Raw genomic sequence first — 26,397 nt, 5'->3', positions numbered from 1 at the left:
CATTCAACAAATGTTGATTGAGCTTATATTTACTTAATATAAACTATTGAGCTAGGCCCTGAGAATACAAAAATGAATAAGGTAAGGATTCTATTCTAAAAAATCTTCCAGTTAGGGTGGAGGATGCAGATAAGTAAACAAGGAACCCCCCATAGTGTGTTAAGTGTCATGATTGGAAGAGGTCCAAAGTAAGATGAAAACAAAAAAAAAAAGGAACATCTCACCTATCACTGGGGGTGAGGGGCCAGGTCAGAAAAAGCTTACAAAGGGAATCAATGTCCACTCCAAAACTTGAGTAATAAATAGGAGTTAGCCAAATTATAAATGATGTAGGCAGTATAATATAATATTGAGTAAAAATTTGGAAGCAGATAATTTGGGTTCAAATCTGAGTTCTAGTTGCTATTGATACTTAGGAAGTTACTTAAATCACTCTTCTTCATTAGGAAGAATTAGAAGAGAATTTACACAATTTCTCACTACACATCTACCCATCTACCTGCATATATGCTCAGACTCTTTTGCTGCTATTACTATTGATGACTTTTCCAAGCTTTTGTTCAAAGGCCAACTCTTCCACCTGTTTACTAGATCCTGCCTCATCTTATCTTCTCAGGGACTTCCTCTTTCCTGTAATTCTTCTTTCTGACTGGATGTTTCCCATCACTGTTACAAAATTCTCTTCTGTCTTTAAAACAAAAGAAAATATTTATTGACTCCATTTTCCTCTCCAAGTACTGCTTCATCATTCTCCTTTTCTTTACAGATAAACTCCTCATAAACACTGTCTAGTCTCAGTCTCTCCAAATCCTCCCTTGCTATACTTTTTTTCCTATCATGCATTTGCTCCTACCACTTTACAGAACTATTTTTGTCAGACGTCCCTGTTCTTAAAGTGGAGTTAATTTTCAGTCCTCATTTGACATTTTGATTACTTCTTCCTCCTTGATATTTGGCTTCTAGTACATGACACTTTTCTTTTTTTTCCCTACTTTTCTGGCAGCTCTTTTTGGTCTCCATTGTCTCTAAACTTTGGAGCAACCTAAGGGTCAGTGTTTCAATTTCTCATTTTGTATTTACACTCATTCTGTGTGTGATCTCTTCAGTCTCATTGCTTTAGATACCATTTATTTGCTGACAACTCCCAAATTATATCTCTAGTACAGATATGTCCACTAAATTCGTGGCTCATATACAATTTAACATCTCTACTTGGATGTCTAATAGGCATCTCAAACTTAGCATGTTCAAAATTGATTTCATTTTTCCACCCCTAACTTGCTCCTTTCACAGTCCTGCACATGTCAGTTATCAGTAACTCCTTTTTCCAGGTGAGGCAAAACAGCTTAAGAGTAATTACTGTCTGCTTTCCTCTCATGTTCCATATCCAATATGTCATCAAATCCTGTTGGTCCTACTTTTTACCATAGATCCGGAATGCATCTTCTTCTTTCCACTCCCCCTGTTACTCTGGCCCAAGTCACAATTAAACTCTTGCCTAAATTATGACAAGAGCTTCCTGACTCCATATTTTGCCTATGTTCCCCTAAGTCTATTTGCAATGCAGCTGCCACAGTGATCCTGTTAAAAATATCTCAGAACATATGACTACTCTTTTCAAAACCCTACAATGGCTTCCAGTCTCACTAAGAATAAAAGCCAGAGTCTTTAAAATGGCCTACAAGGCCCCACAGATTGACAATCCTGTTAACTCTCTAACCTTATCTATTAATTTATCTCTCCTTCTATCCCAATCACACTGGCTTCCTTGCTGTTCTTTAAACATCTGAGCATGTTCCTGTCTCAGGGCTTTTGTACTTGCTCTCCAGTAATGCTCCTCAGCTAGTTAGCTGCATGACTAGTTCCTTCTGTTTTTATTCGGAAGTCATCGCAGTAAAGTCTTTTCTGAACACTATTTAAAACTGCAAAACGGCTGGGCGCGGTGGCTCACACCTATAATCTCAGCCCTTTGGGAGGCCGAGGCGGGCAGATCAAGAAGTCAGGAGATGGAGACCATCCTGGCTAACACGGTGAAACCCCGTCTCTACTAAAAAATACAAAAACACAATTAGGCGTGGTGGCGGGCACCTGTAGTCCCAGCTACTCGGGGAGCCTGAGGCGGGAGAAGGGTGCGAACTTGGGAGGCGGAGCTTGCAGTGAGCTGAGATGGCGCCACTGCACTCCAGCCTGGGCGACAGAGAGAGACTCTGTCTCAAAACAAACAAACAAACAAACAAACAAACCAAAAAACTGCAAAACCTTCCCCAACACTCCCTATGCCCTTTCTCTGCTTTATTATCTGGGGCCATTAACATACAATATAGTATAGTTATTTATCCAGTGTATTGTCTTTCTCCCACCCTAGAACTATGAATGTAGAGATCATTAATAGATGAATGACTACTAAATAAATGAAGAAAAAGGGCACATTGTTTAATCTACATTGTGGGAAAATATACAACATGCAGGTCCCAGTATTCTGTTTCTAATAATTGACAAATATAATATTCATCTGAACCCGAAAATACTTAATTTACTTTTTCATGGTGTTATTATTTTTCACATTTAATTGATGTGTACCACCATAAAAATAATTTTTGTTTAGTGTTTGATTGATACATTTGTTTTAAACATATGTCCCGTGGGAGAGTTGCGCCGAATTACTAGATCAGGAGAGCCATAAAAAGATTAGAACTTCATTCAAACTCTCTGAAAGTCTCAAAGGCTGAAAAATGAGTCATTACCTACTCATTTATTTATAACTTATTTCTATAAACATCTTAATTCTATACTATTATTGGAAAAAATGATAAAAACAAACTAACTCTAAGAAGGTGCACGCATTATCCAAGAATTGTAAATGTAGTTTATAACACTGGAGAGTCTGCTAAAATAAGAAAGCTCAATTACCCCTCCTAGAAGTTGCCAATTTATATTCTGTATTTCTTCAAAAAACCTTTGGTATCTACTTATTTTTATGGTTTTTTTTTTTTTTATCATAGTTCTAGTATCTTCATAGCTAGTAAGCAGAAATGGAAAAATATTTTTACTGAAATGATGTTTACATCCACATGCTGGCATAAAAGTAACATAATGCCTATAGCTACCACATGTAAGATATCATGCTATGCCAACCAAGAAGCAATGAGCCTACTGTTTACCCGTGTATGAAGCTATATAACCCAGGCAAATTAACTAATCTTTTTAGGCCTTACGTGCTCCATCTATTAAATGGGTGATATGGTTTGGCTCTGTGTCCCTACTCAAATCTCATTTCTAATTGTAATCCCCATGTGTGGAAGGAGGGAGGTGATTAGATCATGAGGGCGGTTTCCCCCATGCTGTTCTTGTGAAGTGAGTGAGTTTTCATGAGATCTGATGGCTTTATAAGTATTTGGAAGTTCTTCCTTCATTATTCTCTCTCCCACTGCCACGCAAAGAAGGTGCTTGCCTCCCCTTCGCCTTCTGCCATGATTGTAAGTTTCCTGAGGCCTCCCCAGCCATGCAGAACTGTGAGCCAATTAAGCCTTTTTCCTTTGTAAATTACCCAGTTTCAGGTATTTCTTTCTTTCTTTTTTTTTTTTTTTTTGAGATGGAGTTTTGCTCGTTGCCCAAGCCAGAGTGCAATGGCGCAATCTCAGCTCACTGCAACCTCCACCTCTCGGGTTCAAGCAATTCTCCTGCCTCATCCTCCCGAGTAGCTGGGATTACAGGCCTGCGTCACCATGCCTGGCTAATTTTTTTGAATTTTTTGTTTTTTTCTGAGATAGAGTCTCACTCTGTCACCAGGCTGGAGTGCAGTGGCGTGATCTCAGCTCATTGCAACCTCTGCCTCCCGGGTTCAAGTGATTCTCCTGCCTCAGCTTCCCGAGTAGCTGGGACTACAGGCAAGTGCCACCATGCCCAGCTAATTTTTCTATTTTTAGTAGAGACAGGGTTTCACCATGTTGCCCAGGATGGTCTTGATCTCTTGACCTCATGATCCGCCTGCCTTGCCCTCCCAAAGTGCTGGGATTACAGACACGAGCCACCACACCTGGCCTAATTTTTTGTATTTTCAGTAGAAATGGGGTTTCACCATATTAGCCAGGCTGGTCTCGAACTCCTGACCTCAGATGATCTTCCCGCTTCAGCCTCCCAAAGTGCTGGGATTACAGGCGTGAGTCACCACTCCCAGCCTCGGGTATTTCCTTATAGCAGTGTGAAAATGGCCTAATACACTGGGTTAATTACAGTGTCTACCTTATGGGGTTTTGTGATGATTAAACACAGTGATAGTAAAGTAATGGCATAATATCAGGCATACAGGTAAATACTTGATATGTGTTAAGCGATATATACAGTGTAAGTATTGAGGTTTCAGTTAAGGTTCTTTTAGTTGCACATACCAAAACTAACTCAAGCTAGATTTCATGTATTCAATACATACTGATTAAGTACCTACTAGGTGCCTTACGATGTGCCAGGCACTATGCTAGGAACTGGTAAGCAAAAAAACGGAAATACATAACATGGTTATCAGGTGCCATTTTGAACTCAGTCTTGCAGCTGAACTTCACTCAGACAGAAACTGAACTGGGAACCAGAAAGCTGTTGGAAAACTAGGAAATATTCTGTCTATGTACTTCTCATTGTGAACTAGCTTCCATTTTCTTCTCAGTAAGCCAGCTTTTTCTGCAATATCACCTTTTCTAAAATCAATTAGCTTTTTTATGCAATAAAACTTTGATGGTAGATTGAAGGTGACCACTTACAAGGTACTAACTTCATATGTTACTGTTAGAGCCACACCGAGAGATCAATTGCTGCTGTTTGCTTCCCTTTGATCTTTTATTTTAATTTCAAAGTCTTAGGAAAGGGATCAAGCACCCATCCTTGTCTTAACAGGAGGTCAGTTAACATAGAGTTATTGTGAGTTGAAAAAATACTCCAAATGGTATCTGCAGCAAGTATTATGCATAATTTATAAAATAAAAAACTAAAAGTTTAAATTACTTTGTAAGTTCATGTGTGTAGCGAGTGCCAGAAACAGGATTCAAATCCTAAGATTGTGCAAGTGCTGGGTCACTACATGAAAGTGAGTGCCTGCTTATATTTTGCATCTTAGGATTTTGGCTTGCCTCACCTTAGTCCCAGCTCTACTAATGCTTAATAGTTCTTTTTGCTGTACATGCATCTGATTACTAAAATTCGGCACCTTTACAACTTCCAAAGAAATGCAATGTTAAAAAAACAGTTTCAAACATTCAGAGACTAAAACTTTTTTGCAAAGAGCAACAGTATATAATTATATATGCTCTTATTGAGTTTGTATATTGTTATACAATTTACCTCCCAGGAGATTCCACTAAAAGCAGAAACTTACCTTCCCATTCTGTTGGAATATCCCCTATTTCATAGTCTACTTCTTTTTTATTTGTTGCTTCTACAATTCTCTTCTCTCGAATAGTTTGTCCTATAAGACAAAAGTCATTAATACATTTTATTTATTTATTTATTTATTTATTTATTTATTATACTTTAAGTTCTAGGGTACATGTGCATAACGTGCAGGTTTGTTACATATGCACACATATGCCATGTTGGTGTGCTGCACCCATCAACTCGTCAGCACCCATCAATTCATCATTTATATCATGTATAACTCCCCAATGCAATCCCTCCCTCCTCCCTCCTCCCCATGATAGGCCCCAGTGTGTGATGTTCCCCTTCCCGAGTCCAAGTGATCTCATTGTTCAGTTCCCACCTATGAGTGAGAACATGCGGTGTTTGGTTTTCTCTTCTTGTGATAGTTTGCTAAGAATGATGGTTTCCAGCTGCATCCATGTCCCTACAAAGGACACAAACTCATACATTTTTAAACGAACCTATGATACAGTAGTTACTACAATTAATCTTTTAATATTGCATAACCCCTTATATGGTTAAAGAATTAAACTAACAGGAAAAAGAGAATAGATTTCATTTTGAATTAGGCGTATTACAAAAGGCAAATTCTAAACTACTGCAAAAATTTGTAATTATTTACCACAGCATACAAAAATTAATGGTAGGCCAGCTGCAGTGGCTCACGCCTATAATCCCAGTAATTTGGGAGGCCAAGGCAGGGGGATCGCCTGAGCTCAGGGGTTCGAGATCAACCTGGGCAACATGGTGAAACCCCATCTCTACTAAAATACAAAAAATTAGCCAGGCATTGGGGCGCACACCTGTAGTCCCAGCTACTCTACTCAGGAGGCTGAAGCACAAGAATCGCTTGAGCCTGGGAGGCAGAGGCGTCAGTGAACCGAGATCGCACCACTGCACTCCAGCTTGGGCTACAGAGTGAGACTCCATCTCAAAAAATAAATTAATTAATTAATCTAGATTTAATGTACAGAAAAAGAGCAAAAAAAAAAAATAATCCTATAGAGCACTAATGGCCAATAAAAAATATTTTAATAATCAATAGCAAGTTCAATTCCTTCTGACTTACATGGATATCTTACAGGTAGCAACGGCTGCTGCAATCACCCAAGAAAATCAATATTCATGGCTGTTACTAAGTATGTAATGAACCACAAGACCCTGCAACCACCCTCTCCCTAATACACTGGCAAACCCAAGGGAACCAAGCCATGGGTTGAATTCTGTGGCCCATGTTAATCACTGGCTCTTAAGAGAATTTAAAAGAAGAATAACAAAACTGGTCATTGGTTTGGTTATGGCTATGGTAGACTGAAGGTGAGCACTTACAAGCTTCTAAGTTCATATGTTACTGTTAGAGTCACATTGAGAGACCAACTGCTGCTGTTTTGTCTTCCTTTGATCTTTTATCTTAATTTCGAAGTCTATGGTTCTTCAGATGAGAGATAAATATCTGGAGTGGAATAGTAGCAATGCAGAAACATGAAAGCAGAGAGAACAGTAAAATAAAAGTTGGTGAGAATTCAAGAATGTAATGAGAATGCCTATTGCTTATATCTCTCAATAAAAGTTGATTAGTGCGTATTTTAAGTTTATACAGAAGGCATAAAACTATTTGTTATTTTCTTCTGTTTTCAGAAAGTCTTCATTATATCTTTCAAAACAGCTTTGTCAATATGGTTGTTTCACATGTTTCTTTCTCATTGAAACTTTGAGCCTGGGGAAACCAGGTAGGCTTTCTACTTCCTACTATTTAACAAGTGTGCCTGCCTACTCCGGGGAATGTGAGCTGAGACAGAGAAGTCATCAGTTAGGAATGATAAAGGGAGCAGCATGGCTTAACAGTGATCGGACCAGCCAGGGAGAGAAATTTGGACCTTACAAAATAGTCCTTTCTCTTACCACTCCTAAGCCAATCTTACACTATGCTAAATATACTGACTTAATAAATCAACCTTGATGCCTACAAATCTCTCTCCTACACTGCCTGAGATTCTATTAACTATAAATTCCTTTAAGTGTGGACAGGAAACTCCTGGAAGTGACCGTACAGGAGAAAGAAAGACATAAAAGGAAAGCCTGAGAAGACTGAATGGCTGGTTTTATTTCTTCCATCTTAGTAATATTAAGTGAAAGGCTGGGAGTTCATAGACAACCCATTAATGGCTAATAAACCTTAAGTATGTAGTCAGGAAGTTCTGCATTTCATTATGAGGTCATTTAATTAGGCTGATTTCATTCTAATGCAGAGGTTCCCCAAGTTCTACAAAGAGGAGTTACCTTTTGCTTATCTTATCCAGTAAATTTACAGTAGGATAAAGGACTGATAGTAAAAGTTGTAGGAACAAGGGTTAGGGTACAAGGAGCATACAACAATGACAACTGCATTTCTCTCATAGTAAGGCTCAATATATGTACATGTATTTTTACTAAAACACTATTTACATTCACATATATAAATACATCATAACAAATTACTATAAATTTGGCATTTATAATTTAGCATACATTAAAGTATACTTATATGACAGTGTTCAAAATGTGTTAGTCAAATACCTATGTCTTCAAATAGTCCTTATCTAATTACCGAAATGTAAGAATGTTTTTTTGGAGTAACAGTTATAGAGAGGAAAACTATTGTCTAAAATAAAACTGCAAATACATGGGATCCTCAAAGTACCTGTGTAGTCTATAAGTTTTTAAATGTACATCAATAAAGTTTAGCACATGGGGAGAGGATAGACAGGTCTATAGTTCTCACTAGCACTACTAAATGCATATATATTACAGGCATATCTGCAACAAAAAAATTAACTTTCTATTCCTACTCTTAGGTCTATCAACTTCATGTAAGGTCTCCCAAGGATTTAAAAAATCAAAAGTTATACCTATTTGTTTGTGTGTATGCATGTGTGTATGGAAACACAGGAAGGGTAATTAATGAGCTAGTTTAATTTCAGGACAATCATTGAATACACCTTTGTTTAGAAATAGGTGAAATAAAGATTTTTTTTAAAAAGTATACATCTTTAGTAATATAAAATAAAGCTATTAGCTTATTAAATAAATTCTTTGTAATCAGATATGTTTATCTCCTCAATAAATTACTGTAAAACTACTCCCTTTTTTTGGAATAAATACCACTTGTTCAATTTTTATGAATTGGGCATGGAATTTATGCCTCCCACTGAGTAAGGAATTATGTACAAACTGTACACTTACTTATACTAATATGCTTGCATGCAATATTTGTAAAGACAACTCTATTTATCATAGCAAAAAAATGTCCATCCTAGTGAATAGAGCAAATTTAAGTACCTGATCAAGTGTCAAAATTTTAGGATCTAATTTACATTTAAAAATTAACTTGGTAACAAAAACATTTAATCCAATATTTGTATAGGTTCAATAAGTCCTAATACAACAAAAATAATTGACATTGGTGGACTCAATGAGTATTATTAATAAAAGAGTACATAGTTGTTTTATTTAATATTAAACAATATTATATTTAATTGAAACAGATTTGAATTCAGGAAGGTAGTAATGGTCAAAAATCTATGGATTTAAAGACTGTAGATATAACAGTATATTTTTCCAAACTTTAAAAACTTTAAAGCTGGTTGCTGTTGAGCTAATTGCCCTAGGAGGATGGCAGATTTCCTATTTCTTTGTTGAGAAATATATGGAGGTCATTTAGGCCATACCGCCCAAGGTTATTTATAGATTCAATGCCATCCCCATCAAGCTACCAATGACTTTCTTCACAGAATTGGAAAAAACTGCTTTAAAGTTCATATGGAACCAAAAAAGAGCCCGCATTGCCAAGACAATCCTAAGTCAAAAGGACAAAGCTGGAGGCGTCACACTACCTGACTTCAAACTATACTACAAGGCTACAGTAATCACAACAGCATGGTACTGGTACCAAAACAGAGATATAGACCAATGGAACAGAACAGAGTCCTCAGAAATAACACCACACATCTACAGCCATCTGATCTTTGACAAACCTGAGAGAAACAAGAAATGGGGAAAGGATTCCCTATTCAATAAATGGTGCTGGGAAAATTGGCTAGCCATAAGTAGAAAGCTGAAACTGGATCCTTTCCTTACTCCTTATACGAAGATTAATTCAAGATGGATTAGAGACTTAAATGTTAGACCTAATACCATAAAAACCCTAGAAGAAAATCTAGCTAGTACCATTCAGGACATAGGCATGGGCAAGGACTTCATGTCTAAAACACCAAAAGCAACGGCAGCAAAAGCCAAAATTGACAAATGGGATCTAATTAAACTAAAGAGCTTCTCCACAGCAAAAGAAACTACCATCAGAGTGAACAGGCAACCTACAGAATGGGAGAAAATGTTTGCAATCTACTCATCTGACAAAGGGCTAATATCCAGAATCTACAAAGAACTCAAACAAATATACAAGAAAAAAACAAACAACCCCATCAAAAAGTGGGCAAAGGATATGAACAGACATTTCTCAAAAGAAGACATCCATACAGCCAACAGACACATGAAAAAATGCTCATCATCACTCGCCATCAGAGAAACGCAAATCAAAACCACAATGAGATACCATCTCACACCAGTTAGAATGGCAATCATTCAAAAGTCAGGAAACAACAGGTGTTGGAGAGGATGTGGAGAAATAGGAACACTTTTACACTGTTGGTGGGATTGTAAACTAGTTCAACCATTATGGAAAACAGTATGGCAATTCCTCAAGGATCTAGAACTAAATGTACCATATGACCCAGCCATCCCACTACTGGGTATATACCCAAAGGATTATAAATTATTCTACTACAAAGACACATGCACACATATGTTTGTTGCGCCACTATTCACAATAGCAAAGACTTGGAATCAACCCAAATGTCCATCTGTGACAGACTGGATTCAGAAAATGTGGCACAAATACATCGTTGAATACTATGCAGCCATAAAAAAGGATGAGTTTGCGTCCTTTGTAGGGACATGGATGCAGCTGGAAACCATCATTCTTAGCAAACTATCACAAGAACAGAAAACCAAACACCGCATGTTCTCACTCATAGGTGAGAACTGAACAATGAGATCACTTGGATTCGGGAAGGGGAACACCACACACTGGGGCCTATCATGGGGAGGGGGGAGGAGGGAGGGATTGCATTGGGGAGTTATACATGATATAAATGATGAATTGATGGGTGCTGACGAGTTGATGGGTGCAGCACATCAACATGGCATAAGTATACATATGTAACAAACCTGCACATTATGCACATGTACCCTAGAACTTAAAGTATAATAAAATAATAATAATAATAATTAAAAAAATAATTTGCATTTGTAAAGTGATTTCCCTACTGAAAAATCCAAAAAAAAAAAAAAATATATATATATGGAGGTCATTTAGTTTTTAAAAAAAGAAAGAAAGGAAGGAAGATTAAAAAAAAAAAAAGATGAGATCCCGAGGCATATCATAGATGACAGGGATTTAGGTAAAAGACAGATTTCACCTGTTCTACTGAGCTTCTGGGATAGTGTATGAGCATCCTGGACACAGACATGGGAAGGAGCCTCTAGAGCAGAATCCTAAACTTCAGCCTTTCAAGTACCATCTTTGCAATTTTTGCATACTTTAGAGTACTATATCTTAATATTTTTCTTTACGGTAATTTGCATTTTTCTTCAATACTCATTTTTACCTTACTCTAAAAAATATTCATGTAATAACTGACTTAACGTGCTAGTTGTGTTTTTTGCTCACCCATAAAAATAGATTTAAAACATGTAAAGGGTTGTCTCTGTGTCATCTAAAATCACCTTATAGACCACACTTGGGAAACCACACTGCAGACCACATTGGTTTGTAGAGACAGGCCCAGCCACACATACGGTGAAACAGGGCATAGAAACCAATATAACCAGTAGGAAATTCCTATGGACAGGGAATGGCTATTGAATATCAAAGTCTTGGATTATGTTTACCCTTGATTTAAAAAAATCCTGTAGTTCACAACAATGTTTTGTTAGGTTTGAAGGAAGAAGGGAGAGGTCCTGGATTTCCAGAAAGAGTCAGGGAAAAAAAAAAAAAAAGCACTAATATTTATGGCATGTTTACCATGTGCCAGACATTGAACTAAGTTTTAGCTCTGCATGAGTAATTTCATTTAAGCTTTACAATGCTATGAGGTACTATTATTACTTCATTTTAATAAACAATTTATATATTTCATTTATAAAGAGATTGAGGCTTAAGAGAACTTAAGACATTTACTTGCTAGCAAACAGAAATCAGGATTTGAACATGGGTCTTTTAACTCCAGATCCTAGACACTTAACCACTAAGATATGCTGCCAGACTTTCAGATGACTACAAATGTTACATCTACAAATTGACTACATTTCAGTAGGTAAAATATAAGGGCTAAGCTAAAAGCAAAAGTTACTGCCATTTCTTAAAAGATTAAAAACCACCATTTCTTTCCAAAAAAGAAAAACCACTGCCTTTCATTAAGGCATTTCAGAATGCAGAAAACATATCTTAAATCACTTAACTTAATCCTAGTAATGGATTCATTAAAACTTCGCTGAAGAAAATCTGGAAAATACCAAAAAGTAGAAAAAAATAAAAATGACCTGTAAGCGCGTGACTCAAAATATCGTTATTAACATGTTATTCTGTTCCCTTCAGTCTATTATAACTAATAGATTATAAATACACAAACACATATACATGTGCACATGTATTTATGAGATTAAAATTGTACCTATATCCTTTTCCCTACCACATGGAAAATATGAAGCTTTTCGTGTCATTGTTCCATAACTTAAAAAGGAAAATCAATATTCAGTTTCTGAACTTATTCTGACATTCTGAGGAAAAAGAAATTTCTTGTAAAAGTGTGTTAATAACTTTTTTTTGTTCAACTGTGTTTAAAATGTGAAGATAAAAGTAAAAAAGATTGCCTTGTTAAGCACAGGCAGTAAAGCTAGTTAAAAAATACTAAAAATGAAAATTTATATCAATTAAAGATATGTATCAGATATGCCATACAAAGGAAGTTGTACAAATTAACTTCAAGATCAGGGAGAAAGAAAGAGGTAAAGTATAGTGATCCACACGTTCTTTATGTTAACATGTAATAGATTTATTAGTGATATTTTAAAACTAATTAATAAACACTTAAAATTCGCACTTTATGTATTTAAAATAAATTTCATTGTATATATTTAAGGGATATAACATGATGTTCTGGGATATGAATAGACAGTAAAAAGGTTACTAGAGTGAAGCAAATTAAAATATACATCATCTCACAGTTATCCCTTTTTGTGTGTGGCAAAAGCAACTAAAATCTACTCATTTAGCATGAATCCCACACACAGTACAATTTTATTACCAACAGTCCTCATGAACATCAGATCTCTAGATTTGCTCACCTTACATATCTGCTACTCTGTATCCTTTGACATACATCTCCCTACTTCTCCCAGCCACCCCTTCATGTCCCAGGTAACCACTGTTTTGTTGCTGATCTCTGTATACAATCAGCCCTCTGAATCCATGGGTTCTGCATTCGCAGATTCAATTGACCACCACTGAAAATATATGGGGAAAAAAAATGATAAAATAACAACACAACAATAAAATACAAATTAAAAAATACAGTATAACAACTATTTACATACCATTTAGACTATATTTGGTATTATAAGTAATTTAGAGATAAATTAAAGATACAGAAGTATGTGGATAGGTTATATACAAATACTATGCCATGTTATATAAGTGAATTGATCATCCGCAGATTTTTCATAAAAATTTTTTGATCAAAAATTAGTTGGCCGGGCGCGGTGGCTCAAGCCTGTAATCCCAGCACTTTGGGAGGCCGAGATGGGCGGATCACGAGGTCAGGAGATCGAGACCATCCTGGCTAACATGGTGAAACCCCGTCTCTACTAAAAAAAATACAAAAAACTAGCCGGGCGAGGTGGCGGGCGCCTGTAGTCCCAGCCACTCCGGAGGCTGAGGCAGGAGAATGGCGTAAACCCAGGAGGCAGAGCTTGCAGTGAGCTGAGATCCGGCCACTGCACTCCAGCCTGGGCCGCAGAGCGAGACTCCGTCTCAAAAAAAAAAAAAAAAATTAGTTGACCATACATGTTTAGACTGATTTCTAGGCTATTTTGTTCCACTGATCTACGTGCCTATTTTTATGCCAGTACCATACTGTTTTGATTATTATAGCTCTGTAATAAAATTTTAGATCAGAAAGTAAGTGTTTATTAATTTTAAATCAAAGTTGCTTCCAAGTCTGTTTTCCTTTCTCAGAATTGTTTTGGCTCTTTGAGGTCTTTTATGGTTCTATACAAACTTTAGGATTGTTTTCCTATATCTGTATAGAATGCCATTGAAATTTTGACAGAGATTATGTTACATATGTATACTGGTTTGGGTACTATGGACATTCTAACAATATTAATTCCTCTGATCCATGAGCATGGGATATCCTTCCATTTATCTGTGTTTCCTTTAATTTCTCTCATCAGTGTTTTATAGTTTTTGGTGTACAGATTTTTCACTTCCTTGCTTAAATTTATTCCTTAGTATCTTATGTTATTTAATGCTGTCATAAATGGGATGGTTTCTTGATATCTTTTTCAGTTAGGTTGTGTATTAAAATGCTAATTTTTGTATGTTGATTTTTTGTATGCTAATTTTTGTATCCTATAACTTTGCTGAATTCATTTATTCTAACGGGTTTTTTATTTTTGCTAAAATCTTTAAAATTTTTTTATTTATAGGATCATGTTTTCTACAAATACAGATAATTCTGCCTCTTTTCTGATTTGGATGGCTTTTACTGATTGATCTTGCTAGTACTTCTAGTACTACGCTGAATAGAAGTGGTAAGACTGTGTGTCCTTGCCTTGCACCAGATCTTAGTGGAAACATTTTCAGTTTTTCCCCATGGATTATGTTAACTGTGTGTTTTTAATAAATGGCTTTTATTACATTGAGAAACTTCCCTTCTATAACTAAACTGTTGAGAATTTTTATCAAGAAAAAATATCAGACTTTGTTGAAAGCTTTTTCTGCAGTAATTCAGATGATCATGTAGTTTTTATCTCTCATTCTGTTGATGTGATGTGTCACATTGATTTGTGTATGTTAAACCAGTCTTGCATGCCAGCAATCTCCCCGCTTGGTCCTGGTGTATACACTTTTTGATGTGTGGTTGGATTTTGTTTGCTAATATTTTATTGAAGATTTTTGCACCAATGTTCATCAGAAAGATTGGCCTGTAGTTCTTTTGATGTCTTTGTCTGGCTTAGGTATCAAGGTAATGCTGAACTCATAAAATATGTTTAGAAGTATTCTCTGTAGCTCTATTTTTCAGAGGAGTTTAAGAAGTATTGGTATTAATTCTTCTTTGACTGTGTGGTAGAATTCAGCTGTAAAGTCATTTGGTGTTTGGCTTTTCTTTGTTGGGAGGTTTTCTATTACTTCTTTAATGTCTTTATTAGTTATTGGTCTATTCATGCTTTCTATTTCTTCCTGACTAAATCTTGGTAGGTTGTATTTTTCTAGGAATTCATCCATTTCCTCTAGATTATCCAATTTGATGGCACATACTTATACATAATAGTCCTGTATGACCTTTTTATTTCTGAGGCATCTGTTATAATTTCATCACATTCATTTTTTATTTTGTTTGAATTTTTTTTCTTAGACTGGTTAAGGGTTTGTAAATTTTGTTTTTCAAAAAACCAACTCTTTGTTTTATTGATTCTTTCTATGTTTTTTCTTTTGTTCCCTATTTGATTTATTTCTGTTCTTAATTTTATTATTTCCTTCCTTCTGCTTATTCGGGGTTTAGTTTGTTCTTTTTCTGGTTCCTTGAGGTGTAATGTTAGACTATTTATTTGAAATCTTTCTTCTTTTTAACATAGGCATTAATTGCTATAATGTCCCTCTTAGAAATGCATTTGCTGCATCCCATGTTTTGGTATGCTGTGCTGCCACTGCCATTTGTCTCAAGACATTTAAGAAATTTCTCTTTTGATTTATTCTTTGACCCACTGGTCATTCAGGAACAAATTTTTAAATTTCCACATATTTTGTTAATTTTCCAAGGTTCCTCCTGCTACTGATTTATAGTTTCATATAACAGGAGTTTGAAACAATACTAGATATATGGTCAATCTTCTTTTGTGGCCTAACACAGGGTCTGTCCTAAAGAATGTTCTATGCATGTGTGCTACAGCAAAATGTGTATTCTGTTGTTGTTGGATGCAAAGTTCTGAATATGTCTGTTAGTTCCAATTGGTCAAAAGTGCAATTCAAGTCCAGTATTTCCTTATTAATTCTCTGTCTGATTACCCATTTTTGAATGCGGGATACTAAAGTCTGCTACTATAGTAGTATTGCTATCTATTTCTCCCTTCATGTTCATTAATATTTGCTTAATGTATTTAGGTGCTCCAATGTTGGGTACATATAGATTTACAATGGTTATGTCCTCTTCATGAATTGACCCTTTTATCATTAACTAATGACCTTCTTTGTTTCTTGCAATAGTTTTTCACTTGAAGTCTATTTTATTATATGTAAGTATAGCCACGCTTGGTTTCTTTTGATTACCATTAAATGGAATATCTTCTTCCATTCTTTTACTTTCAGCTTATGTGTGTCCTTAAAGCTGTTGTAGGTCTCTTCTAGGCAACATATAGTTGGATCCTGTTTTTCTTTTTAACTCCATCTAACCGTTCTATCACTTTTGATTGGAAAATTTAATCCATTTACATTCAAGTTCATTACTGATAAATAAGTACTTACTACTGTCATTTTGCTATTTGTTTTCTGGTTGTTTTGCAGTTCCTTTGTTCTTTTCTTCCTCTTTTTGCCTATCTTTATGATTTCACAATTTTCTGTAGCTGAGCTTTGATTCATTTCTCTTTATCATTCATGTATTTGCTGGAGTTTTTTGTTTTGTGGTCAGAATGAAGCTTAAATAACATATTTCATAGTTATAATCTATATTTTAAGCTGATAATTACTCAACATCTGATGCATACAAAAACACTGGACTTTTACCCTCCCCACCAATTGACATTTTTGATACCACAGTCTACATCATTTTGTATTTTGTATTCCTTAACAACTTATTGTAGTTTTAATTATTTCTGATAGTTTTGACTTTTTTGTTTGTTTTTTTTGAGACAGGGTCTTGTTCTATCACCCAGACTCCTGGCTGGAGTGCAGTGGCATGAACATGGCTAACTGCAGACTCAACCTCCCTGGGTCAAGTGATCCTCCTGCCTCAGCCTCCAGAGTAGCTGGGATTACCCAGCTAAGGTGTTTTTTTTTTTTTTTACTTTTTTGAAGATACATGATCTTACCATGTCGTCCAGGCTGATCCCAAACTCCTGGACTCAAGCAATCCTCCCATTTAGCCTCCCAAACTGCTGAGATTTCATGCATGAGCCACCATGCCTAACCTAGTTTTGACTTTTAACCTTTATACTAGAGATTAGTATGATTTACACACTACCTTTACAGTACTAAAGTATTCTGGATTTACTATTTGCTTCTATCAGTGGTTTTTATACTTTCACATGTTTTCATGATAGTAATTATCATCCTTTGTTTCTGCCTGAAGAATTCCCTTAAGTGTGTCTTGTAAGGAAGGACTAGCAGTAATGGATTCCCTTGGCTTTTGCTTCTCTGTAAAAGACTGTTTCTCTTTCATTTCTGAAGAACAGCTTTGTTGGGTATAGTATTCTTAACTGTCAGTTTATTTCTTTGGATATATCTTTGGATATATCTTTCCAGTATCTCTTGGCCTGCAAGGTTTCTGCTGAGAAATCTGCTGACAGTCTAATGGAGATTCCTTAACATGTGACTTGAGGCTTTTTTCTTGCTTCTTTTACAATTCTGTTTTTGACTTTTGATAGTTTGATTATAATGTGCTTCAAAGAGGATCTCTTTGGGTTCAATCTATTTGGGGAGCTCTGAGCTTCATGGATCTGGATATCCGTATCTCTCCCAAGACTTGACAAGTTTTCTGCGATTACTTCATTAAATAAGCTTTTTGTCTCCTTCTCTGTCTCTTCTCCTCTAAGTGCATTCTCCCATTGTGTATTTTTTTTTTCTTAATGGTGTCTCATAAGTCTTATAGGCAGTCTTCACTCTTTTTCATTCTTTTTTCTTTTTTCCTCTGAGTCATTCCAACAGACCTATCTTCAGATTCACAGATATCTTTCTCCTGCTTGATTGATCTAGCCTGCTGTTGGAACCCACAATTGTATCTTTAAATTCATTGGTTGAATTCTTCAGCTCCAAGATTTCTGTTTTGTTCATTTTTATGATATCTATCTATATTGAATTTCTCATTCAGATCATAAACTGTTTTCTGTCTTCACTGAATTGCCTATTTGCCCTGTCTTGTTTCTTAATGACTTTGCTCAGGTTATTTTGAATTTCTTTTAGATAATTAGTAAACTTCAATTTCTTTGGGGTCAGTTACTGAAGAATTATTTTGTTTCTGTAGTGGTGTCATATTTCCTTGCTTTTCCATGTTTCTTGTGTATCTGTGTTGATATCTACACATCTGCTGGTACAGTCACCTTTTCCAAACTTTACAGAGTGGTTTCTGTAGGTGAAGACTTTCACATGTAGATGGGACCAAGGATGCCACCAGATAAGTAGAATATGGTGGCTCTGATTCTATGTCACCACAGTGATGTGATGCCATGCAGCATCTTCAGCAGTGACCAATGTTGGCAATAACTTCAGGTGCCTCCATGGTCTAGGCTTCAGGAGTTTGTGCTACTGACTGCAGCAGTGTAGGTTATTAGGGCACAGGTTTTAGGAATCCTCTCATTCTTGTTATCCTCACAGTGGTGAGTCTTAGCTTAGGGGATCTCTCTCAGTGTCAGATCTGACATGGCTCACAGGCAGAAAAGGCAGCACTGGGATCCAGAGCACAGATACTCAGAGTATCTGGAGAGTTGGGTTCCTCAGCTCAAGGTCTTTCAAAACTACTGTAGCACCTGGGATCTGAGGTATAGGTTCATTCTCAAAGGCACAAGTGAATGCAATTTTCTCACTAACCCGTGGTCTACTGCTTTGAGGCACACTAGCATCTTGGGCCCAAGGGGCTGAGATATAGCTATGGTTCTGGCCCTTTAGTTTTATTATAAAAAATATCAATACATATTCCATAAACAAAGTTCCCTCAATAATTATGAGGAGTCTAAAGGAATTCTGAAACCAAAATGTCTGAGCACTATATATACCACTGGAAAAAATAAAACAAAACAGGAATTTATAAAGCCATAGCACTAAACAATATAGATAAATAGATGAATACATAAAAATTGGAGAGATAAAAGGGCTCCTGCTTACCATGATGATGAATAGCAAATGTGGAACACGTACCAGAGTTGGAAAATCATCATTTTCTAACTATCATGACTAATTCTGGTAAAAATTACTAATGGAAAGGGATTGTTTTTATTTAGGTTTTCCTTTCTTCTGCATATAGTGTTCTTACACATTTGAAAGCTGCACAAGATATTATTTAAAGGATGGTTAGAAATAAGACTTCTAATATTACTCCTTACAAACACTGCCCTCCTAGAGTTTCAGTGACCCTGTAGGTGAGTATGACTCTTGAAGGTGTCTGTGGAAGGAGACACCAAAGGCATCTCTCCTTTCCTGGGTCACTATTCCTTTCCTAATCCATTCACACAGTCCAGGAGAGATATTTGGGCAGCCTTTAATCTTTACATTTCAGAATTTCAGAGGTCATAAAATAAGACATTGGAGGAGAGATTTTCTTCCACTAGTACCAGATCAAAGGTAGAGGGCTATAGAGCTGTAATCCACAAGCATATGTAATCCTGGGTAATAGTTTTCAACCAGTTGTCTACTTCTAGCCTGATATTTTACATTGATGGGGTAGCATGAGGAGAGATGAGTGGAGTTTGGAGGTGACTTCAGGGTTGAAAGAGAGGTTCGGCTGAGTGAGGTGACACACTTCTGAGATAGTTGTTCCCTTGTATATAAGCAAGCTTCAGGATTTTGATGCCTGACAGGAGCCCCTGGGTTGGAGGAATGGTGATTAAATAGGTAGGACAACCAGAATAAGTCCTTATAGTCTGACTGATGTCTGTCCTTTTATAGCAGTGGCAGCAAACAGTACAACCAGGTGATAATTCTAAATCAGTTTGCTGACTAGTGGTGATGTATAAGAGACTGAATTCTGCATACAAAAGGAGGTTTAGAAGTATCAGTGCATAATGTATGAAAGTGAGAACTACTGAAAGCCAAGCACCACACTACATATATTAGGTTTGTGGGCTTTCAAACTTTGTTATTCTGAACCATTGCAAATAAAATGAACATAAATTAAGAGCACTAAAATAGGAATTCTTATACTGAAAGCCATTTTTACATATGACTTAAAGCTCAATTTGACTAAAGTTACTCAGATGCAGCATCTATTTATTAAGAGCTTGCTGTTCACCAAGCAGTGTTTAGGTTCCTTTCATGTTTTATCTTTTATCTTTAAAACAATGTTCTATGGATGAGAAAAAAAACAAAAGGCATATGGTAGTTAACTTATCCAAATGTTCACAGCTGATTAAAGTAGTATAGCTAGCATTTGAACCTAAGCATTTCTATGACTCCAAGCATAAGCTGTTTCTATTTAAGATTTTAAAATTAGCATTTATAAAGCTTGCATATAGTATTATTACAGATACCCAATTAAAAACTAACATCTTATTCATGATTATCATAAGCTATTATACCTCACAGTAATTAAAGGAGGCATTCCAGCTTAAAAATGTGATGATTCTATAATCTGACATGTCCTACATATACTTATGTGAACATGGAAGACTATCTCCACAGATAATATTTTTAAAGCAATTATAGAAGTCTTATAGATAAGCTTTCAGAATTTTTAAGACTGCCAACTAGTTCAATGGATTACCTAAAATCTTATTAGCTTCCTCATATTTACAAGTGCCCTATAAGGAATCTCAAATTGTTCTATCACAGAAAATCCAACATTACATCAAAATGCTTGCTTATTCTGAAATGCTTTACATAATATGATTTAGCCCTTCAGATCTGGAAAGATAAAAGGTCTTCAACTACACCCAGAAAGATGGCAGAACAATTCCAAGTAACCTATTTCCTACATTAGTGAAAATGTCTTGTGGCAAGTTTATAGCACACCAATATTCTGTTGAAACTGGACTTCATTAATGAATTTTTTTAAAGTCACAAATAACATTTCAATCTGAAAATACATAAGAATATCATAATTTTAAAAAAAGGTTAACCTATTGTAAATGTGTATTTGTGCTTTGCACAAGGACAATAAACTCTTATTGACTGTTAATTTTTAAAAGTTCCATGACAGCATTATATTCAAACAAAACTTTAAAGTTCTAAAAACATCTGTAATTCAGCCAACAAATATACACTGAATAGTCTATTGCATTAACCTAAGAAGATTTATAATTAAAAGTTAAGTAGGTTTTCTGATTATATTCCCAAATCAAACATCTAAGTCTTAGAAATGCCTTTACTTTATTTACTTCCTTTCCATTTACTGGGGAAATCATACACCAAAAACTGTTTTTAAAAACAAAGAAATAACACTTGAATATTATGTTGAAAAATCATTTATTTTCCAAACTGAAAGGAATTTTTGATCTGCTGAAAAAGCACAGTTACAATTACACCTGATCTACTCTCCAAAAGAAGGTAACCATTCAAACAAAAAATATAAATGATGAATGCTTGACTATTTAGTACATGTAATAATGTGCTATGAAGAGCTGAAAGAAGCAGCCATTTCAGGTTTTGATTGATGTGTAGGAATCAACTTTTCAAAGTACTTCATTCACTTAATACATTCTATATTTTTTATAAAGCTAAATTGTCTCCAATGTATGAAGTATATTCATAACTGAAAATGTGAACATTTAACAAAATGTCAGAAAAATGAATATTAGGTGATTCTGCTATGAATATATCTAAATTATAACATGAGTTAACATGTCTTAAATACACACAAAAAAGAAGGAAAAAAGGCGGGTATGAAACTCTTTTTAGCTAAATTAAATAGGCTTTAAGACATTATACAAGAATTTCAAGTTTTAACAAAACTGTTTTACAATAAGAGGACATTTATGAATGTGATTGGAAATCTTATTTTATAGTGACTCAAGCAAACAAATTCCAATCTAGTACACCCTTGATATAAAAAAATATAAAAAGAATATTTTCTTTCAAAATTAGTAAATATTCATAGTGTGATATAAAATAATGTAATCAAGTATTTAATTTTCACTTTGAAAATCTAATTTGAATACCTGGGGTTGTCAGTATACAGGTAAAAAGACAAATGGAAGGAAATCATTAAAAATTAATGCAAATATTACTAGAATTTAGAGAATTATAAAATTATAGTATGTGTAAAGCTTGGGCCAAGCCCAAACTTTATTTTCAGATTTGAAATGTAGCAGATACAGTTGATTATGTGATTGATTTCTAGACCCAAATGGTTTCATAGAAATCAAGTACTTGGTCATTAATCACAGACCATAAAAGAGTCAAAGACCATACTGTTATCTACTGTTACTGATTCACAGAATATGTGGCAGTTTTAAATATGAATAATTCAATAAAAATAAATAGAGTGCATTTTGTGGTACATTAGCCCTCAATTTTAAAAAATTATATTTATTAATCCATGAAATTACTAATACCCTTCATTAATCTATTTAATTTAGCCACCAGGCACCACTGATCATTAATAAATAGAAACATATTCTGATATAGAAGGAGACCACATAATCATCTGATGAAATGTGATAGTTATCAACTTAACAGGAACTACACTAGTATTTGTGAACCAGATCCCCAAGTTCAAAAATTGGGTTTAGTTGGTAAAAGGCTGGGGTGCCAATAATTTTCAAACTTTTGTCTTTAAAAATATCTTCTTTAGAGGTTCAATTTACAAAATTGTTCAAGCAGAGCCTTTCTGGTTGAGGGAGGGGTCCAGAGAACCACCCACCTTTTCTCCCCTCCCCTTACATGTAGTTACCTCTTCACACTCCTAGGATTCTAAAAAGTCCTGTGCAAATCACCCATTCAGACCAAGTATTGTACTTCTGAGCTTCCCCAGTCCATCTATGAATATATATATTCATTTACTAAACAAAATCAAGATCTTGCCAATGGGCAGAAAGACCACCATACATTTACTTCTTTCCCTATACTATTCTTCATTTAGTTAGTCAAGCAATCTTTCACAAACTACCGAGTAACTGGGAGTAAGATAATGTAGGATTTTCCTACTTTCCTATGTAAAGCCTACTTCAGCTGTGAATCTATGATTTAAAGCTGGAACTTGATTTAAGGCTTGCTTCCAGTGTTCAGAAAAGATGAGTTGAGTGAGAAGTCATTTTCTCACCTTGGAATAAGAAGTGCTTAGGAAAAGACAAAGTCTGAATAGCAAGAGGGAAAAACAACTCTCCAATTCACTTGTCATCAAGGAAGCAGGCCTTCACTGGAGAGGCATTTTTATACTTTTGAGTTCCCAAAACTGCAGGCTGCTTTAAAGGAGAATATTTAGGTAGTCTGAGGCCAATTACCAGCAGTAAAAGGAAAGACAGGATAGAAAATTTCAGCAAGAAAAAATTTTATATAGCACCATATATATACATACACCTACACGTATATATACATATATATACATGTATATATACATATATAGATATACATATATGTGTGTGTGTGTGTGTGTGGTGTGTGTGTGTGTGTATCTTTTTTTTTTTTTTGACACGGAGTCTCATTCTGTTGCCCAGGCTGGAGTGCAATGGCGTGATCTCAGCTCACTGCAATCTTGGCCTCCTGGGTTTAAGCGATTCTTATGCCTCAGTCTCCCAAGTAGCTGGGGATTATAGGCACACGCCACCATGTCCAGCTAATTTTTGTATTTTTAGTAGAGACAGGGTTTCACTATGTTGGCCAGGTTGGTTTTGAACTGCCAGCGTCAGGTGATCTGCCTGCTTCCGCCTCCCAAAGTGCTGAGATTACAGGTGTGGGCCACCGTGCCAGGCCATAGCATCATATGTTAGTCATAAGTTTAAACTCTTCCTATGACAAACTTTACCCTGGCTAATAACTAACAAAATTGGATGACATGAATTTTACCTTTGTTCTCTATTTTAGTTTGCTGGTAGAAAGATATGCTAATAAGCTGTGATTGCACCAAAAGGCAGGCTGTAGGAGCATGAAAAAGAAAAGTTGATTCCATTTTGCTTGTGAAGGCTGCAAAAATCTTGCTATTTTTACCTACTTATTCATTATTTCTCAATGATGCTCAAAAAAGATAAACACTACAGTCACTAAGAGTAAGATTTGCAACATGGCATTACTTTAAGATGGGGGTCTCCAAAAATAGAGTACATATAAAAGTGGAGCCTGCCTCTCTACTCAAGGATGTACTGGTAGCCCATGCCCGGATATTTACCTACAAAAGAATAAAATAATTGGAGTTGAACAATTCTTTATTCTTAGTAGCAAATGACAAAGCTTAACATTTTTTCCCTATTTCTTGCTACTTTCCTATAAGCTTCCAGATTCTGAAGATCATGTAATTTAGGCTAATTTAGCAATATATCAATAATATTATGTTAATTTGGCTTAATGTTATCTGACTCATTTACATGAGCAGAATTATATTTATTGAGCAACAATTAAGTATATATTATTAGACACTTTATTTTTATTTTCTTGTTTAATTCTCACAACTATCTTCACTTTTATAATTGAGGAGACTAAAGCTTAAAGAAAACTGAATGGATGAGGAAAGATGTGTCTTGAATTACTTTTAATTTTTACATGGAAATTTAAGAAAATGTACTAATCACCTCTTATACTGCAAAAACAGTGTCCACATATAGTCAGGTTCACGCTGCCTCTCTTTTTTTATTTCTGCCTCCTTTTCACCACTCATTTACAACCACTTCACATATACTTTCCACATCCTCCCTTTGCTTTGTGCTGCAGAACAACTTAACTATTCTGTGACAATAGCACCACTTATTGGCTGGCAAAGGTATTGGAATAATCTTAAATCAGTATCTGCTTGCTTACCTTTAGACAGATAATGCATAATTTGGGCTGTCTTTTTATTCTGCCTTTTTTATTTCAGCTGATTCACACTCACCTGAAAAAGCATTTTTCTCATGTATACGTACATCTCCTTTTTTATCTTTCATATCACCTTTCAAAAACCTGTAGAGTTACTTTACCTCTTGATTTCACTGCTAATCAATGTTTGCTAAGATGAAGCAATGAAGATGAATTGTGAATTAAAAGCAATTGGTGAATTATTCTGAAAACTGAACGACAATTTACAATGCAGTTTCTATTTTAAAATGTGTTGAATTTAAACAAGCTACATACATGGAACTTACAGGATTCAACTGATTTGTAAGTTGGGAAACTTGCCAAATTATTAAAACATATAAAAGTATAAAGTCTTCTGTAGTGGCATACATGGTAAATAAAGGGAGAGAATGCTAAAACAAAGCAATACTATACATATTTTCCTCCTCTTAAGAGTTAATATACAACTCCTTGTCATGTGAAATTTGAATCTTACACTACATATAATGAAACACTCAAATATTTGTTGATAACAATAAGGTCTACTCCTATTTTTTCAGTGACCCCTTAAAGTTATACTAATGACACAAGAGAGAACAGCTCTCATTATTTTAACTTTATCTCAACAATAGAAACTAACAGGATTACATCTATAACTCTAACCACTCAATGAGCTCCGTCATAAACTTTTGTTTAAAGCAATGCTCTCTACTTGGATGTCTTTATACTTCTGCTACACAGAGTTCTGTATCATCCTGTAATACTGAGCTTAGCATCTAGTCCCTGAAATTCTCTTTATTAGTAAGGCCTATAAGTTCCTACCTGTGGGAATTTTGCACTGAAGCAGAGGAACATGTAAGATATCCCAAGTCAATTTGTCAGTATGAAGTCACGTTTGTTGCTGGTACCAATTAAGTAGCAAGGGGGTTTTGTTCCTTGGATTTGGCCCTGTATCTCAGTTCTAGAAATCGTTAGTGAATGCTACTGAGATTTGGTTTAATGGTGATGTCAACTGCCCAGGTGTAGACCATTTTCCTCACTGTTAGCTACTCCTGTCTCGCAAATCACCTGACCAGGAGTATTCTATTGGCTCCCTGGGACTTGGAAACCTATGGTCTGGCTTGCTTGATCAGTGTTTATGACATCCACCTATTCCAGGCCTCAACTGCATTTCCTTTCAAATCTCTCAAATATTTTGATAGGTCTATTACTTTACTCATTTCCTAATTCAAAAACTACAGTTGCTTTACAATGTGAATATATTTAACAATATTAAACTGTACCCTTCAAACTAGTTGTTACATTTTTATTTTATTTTTGTTTTTTTCTAGAGACATAGTCTCACTCTGTCACCCAGGAATGAGTACAGTGGTGTGATCATGACTCACTGCAGCCTTGAGCTCCTGGGCTCTAGAAATCCTCCCACCTCAGCCTCTGGAGTAGCTAGGACTACAGGCACATACCACCTTGCCCAGATCAGTTTTCAATTTTTTGTAGCGATGCCCAGGCTGGTCTTGAATTCCTGGCTTCAAGCAATCCTACCACCTCATATGTTTTATTTTTTACCACAATTTAAAAACTTTTAAATTATTTTTTAAAGTTCAGTTGTTTTTTTCTATTTCCCTCCCTGACAATGCAAATGATTTGCTTTAATGCGACCCCCCAGAGCAAATGCCAGAGAAAAGGCAAGTAGGCAAGGCAAAAAAACTTCATTTACAAGCCAGTGTGAAGGAGGGAGTGAGGTTCAACGGTCGCCAGCGGTGGAGGCCGACGAAGTCGCTCCGGTG

The 26,397-nt window shown here is 35.6% G+C and overlaps 1 protein-coding gene across 2 annotated transcripts in view; it reads right to left on the bottom strand.

Moving 5' to 3' along the window:
• NDUFAF2 (NADH:ubiquinone oxidoreductase complex assembly factor 2) overlaps positions 1-26,397 on the bottom strand; it is a 239,323-nt gene that overhangs the window by 98,744 nt on the left and 114,182 nt on the right. For both annotated transcript variants that reach the window (XM_033179652.1, XM_033179653.1), the window contains one exon: positions 5,366-5,455. In XM_033179652.1, coding sequence (XP_033035543.1) covers positions 5,366-5,455 — 90 coding nt within the window. The remainder of the gene's footprint in view (positions 1-5,365; positions 5,456-26,397) is intronic.

This window comes from Trachypithecus francoisi, unplaced genomic scaffold, assembly GCF_009764315.1.
Source record: "Trachypithecus francoisi isolate TF-2019V2 unplaced genomic scaffold, Tfra_2.0 Lachesis_group2, whole genome shotgun sequence".
In the NCBI taxonomy this organism is placed as follows: Eukaryota; Metazoa; Chordata; class Mammalia; order Primates; family Cercopithecidae; genus Trachypithecus; species Trachypithecus francoisi.
Note: the sequence above shows the minus strand (reverse complement) of the source record. Positions and strands in the feature narration are given on the sequence as shown.